A 2,880-nucleotide genomic window follows, 5' to 3' on the forward strand; every position below is an offset into this window, starting at 1 on the left:
ATGTCACGAAGACATTCCACATACAAAAATACAAATTTCAAAATATCAGTTCAGTTTCTTTGCACAGAGATATACATATGCATGGAAAGAACGGACAGGGATGGACTGAGAGAAGAAAATTAAATGGCAAGAAGGAGAAGAAATGGTGGTACAGAAAATAGCAGACATCCTAAAAGGTGATACAATGGCAACAGTTTAAACTTTATAACTGTTTTCTTTTTCCCTTTTTTGTGATAGATACCATTTTCCACTCCACCTACTCGCCTTGGTGTCACAGGTATTTTTCAGGCAAGGCAACACTGGATCTTTCTGTTTTCTCTAATGGTTGAGGAAGGGGGATTTCTTTACAAACACTTCAAGAGAAAACTGTTACAAGATGTTCCTCTGGGACAGTCACAGAGCTTTCCAATCCTGGATCCTTTTCTCACTGCACACTGTTCTCCAGCATCACACTGTTATGGACAGTAACCAACAGTTAGGCAAGAAGGTCACCAGGCAGGACCAGAGACAGAGCATAAAGAGGGATTGGGGAAATGCAATAACATTTCTACATTTTTCCCCAAAATTTGAGCTTCAGTTTTTAAAGAGTTAAATATTCCACTATTCCAATATCATAACAGCAGAACAAATGAATGGGGGAATCCATTCAGTCATCTTAGAGTGCTTCCAGAAGGGAGTTTAATTTGCAAATGGGTCATTGAGATATCACAAACAGATAATTAGCAACAGGTTTTCGTTTTTGTCATTGGATTTCCCCCAGAAAGGATAAATTAAGATTAAATGGGGTGGAGGAGGTACAGGCTGTCAATCTGATGCCAACGATATCATGTGGACATTGGAAAAGAAACTTGCATGCATGAGAAGCATCAGTTCCACATTAATCACCCATCTGAAAGCACTCCTACAGTATTGGAGTATCTAGAGAGTCACATTAAAAATACATCTCTAGACCTCATCAAAAAGCTCACAAACATACTTTCCCTTAGGGATATTTATTGTTTTAGAATGGGCACATACAGTATCTGAATTAACAGTGCAATCCTGTACATGTCTACTGAAACATAAGTTCCATTATTTTTAATGGAGCTTACTTCTAGGAAAGTATTATAGGATTGTAGCCATAAGCAAATATATGTTTGACCAAAGCACAGATATTGTTGCCAAACATAAAGTATAGATCGAAAACTGAAACCCCACTAATATGAGAATCCATTCAAAACTCAAATATCAACATTTGGAAATCTAAATATTAATAACATCTACATGGGCAGGTGACCTTCATAGTTCCCAGAATTTGCCATCCATTCTGTACCTTAATAGCAAGGGGATAAGTGAATCTAATCCTCAGTTGAAATCAGTTATCAGATTCATACTGAGTTATGGGGAGAAGGAATTTTCTTTTTAATGGGTTCCAAAATGCATATCAATTCTAGGTACTATGATATATCAATCCATGCAGAGAAACTGTTGCCACCCTCCATGTACACTTTATTTGGGAGGCAGTAAGCCTCCTTTAATTCACTGGGACTTCCTTCAGGTAAGCATGCTTCAAGTGTAAACCTGTCGATGTCTACTCAGAAGTAAATTTAACGTGATTTACTCCCAGGTGTGTGTTTAGGATTGCAGCCAATTTATACCTAATAGATTAATCTATTAATTAGGGAGTGCCCGGCACTGAAGAAATGACACAGAAAATGACTGCCTGAAAAGAAAGTGCAACAACCTACAAAAGGGTTGAGAGGGGTGGGGAGGAGCACAAGCAACTCCCAATGTCGAATAAGTCGAGAAGAAGGGCAATCTCTGCGTCGCCTTCCTATTTACGCCAGAATCGGAACCCGTCCACCTGGTTGGTGGGTTCTGTTCGGTGGAAATGCTCACAGACCTGCCCTCTTTCCCCGGGCTTCGCTCCGGGCAAACGTCCCCTTTCGTGTGTGTGTGTGTGTGTGTGTGTGTGTGTGTGTGTGTGTGTGTGTGAGAGAGAGAGAGAGAGAGAGAGAGAGAGAGAGAGAGAGAGAGAGAGAGAGAGAGAGAGAGAGAGTCGGCAGCCACTCACCATGGGTACCTGCCCATACTTCTTCTCGTAGTGCGGGAGCCCTTTGCTTTTCAGCTTCTCCAGCACTTCCTGCAGCGCCTCGATCTGCAGACACACAAACCTTCCCATCAGTAGATCGCGCAGAGATTTGGGGAGGCGCGCGCCTGAGGCGACCCTGCCTGTCGCCAAAGGCTGGGCACCACCAGGCGTCGGACCCGATGCCTCGTTCAGCTCCTTCCTCCTTCTCCAGCCTCTGCTCCAGCTTCAAACCCAGATCATCTCCCTGCCCAAACTGTGGTTAAGTTTTGCCGAGACTTTCCCCTCTGCCAAGATCATCCAAGCCAGGCGCGCTTCACTGACACAGCATCGCAATTTAACACTCGACTGCATGCCAGATCCCAACAGGGTTCCTCATCCCACCCCCCTTCCTTACACCCACTTCCCTGGCACGGCTTTCCTGATCTACACCTACCAGTTCTTTCTCGTGGGACGTGTCCTCCATGGTGGAGAAGAGGTCCAAGGCTCGCGGCTGGAGCTCCGTGTCCTCCTGGCCGTTTGCTCCCACTAGCAGCACCAGGGCGGCTCCTAGCAAGGCGAGCAGTCGGTAGCTCTCCATGGTCCTGAAATGGAGAGGCACCTCGCCAAGCCTTCTTTATACAGCTGGCGGAGAGCACCTGTTGACAAAGCCTCTTGCTCTGTGATACGTCAATCCCGGCGCGAGCGCTGATGTGTGTGGGAAGGGGGGGGGCGATGACTGCAAGGGGAGCCTGACGGATGAGTTGGGCGATTATCTCAATTTCCTCCAGGGCATAGAAGAGCAAGGAGAAGACGCAAGGCAAAAAGGGAAA

General features: G+C 45.5%; 1 protein-coding gene across 1 annotated transcript; it reads right to left on the bottom strand.

The window, feature by feature from the left end:
- Positions 1-344: 344 nt before the first annotated feature.
- CARTPT (CART prepropeptide) lies at positions 345-2,648 on the bottom strand. Its single transcript, XM_061594031.1, has 3 exons — positions 2,505-2,648; positions 2,054-2,137; positions 345-452 (listed from the first exon to the last, which is right to left on the bottom strand). Exons 1-3 carry the CDS (start codon positions 2,646-2,648, stop codon positions 345-347), a joined length of 336 nt encoding a protein of 111 aa, XP_061450015.1.
- Between the last annotated feature and the right edge of the window lie 232 nt (positions 2,649-2,880).

Source organism: Rhineura floridana, chromosome 1 (genome assembly GCF_030035675.1).
Source record: "Rhineura floridana isolate rRhiFlo1 chromosome 1, rRhiFlo1.hap2, whole genome shotgun sequence".
NCBI lineage: Eukaryota > Metazoa > Chordata > Lepidosauria > Squamata > Rhineuridae > Rhineura > Rhineura floridana.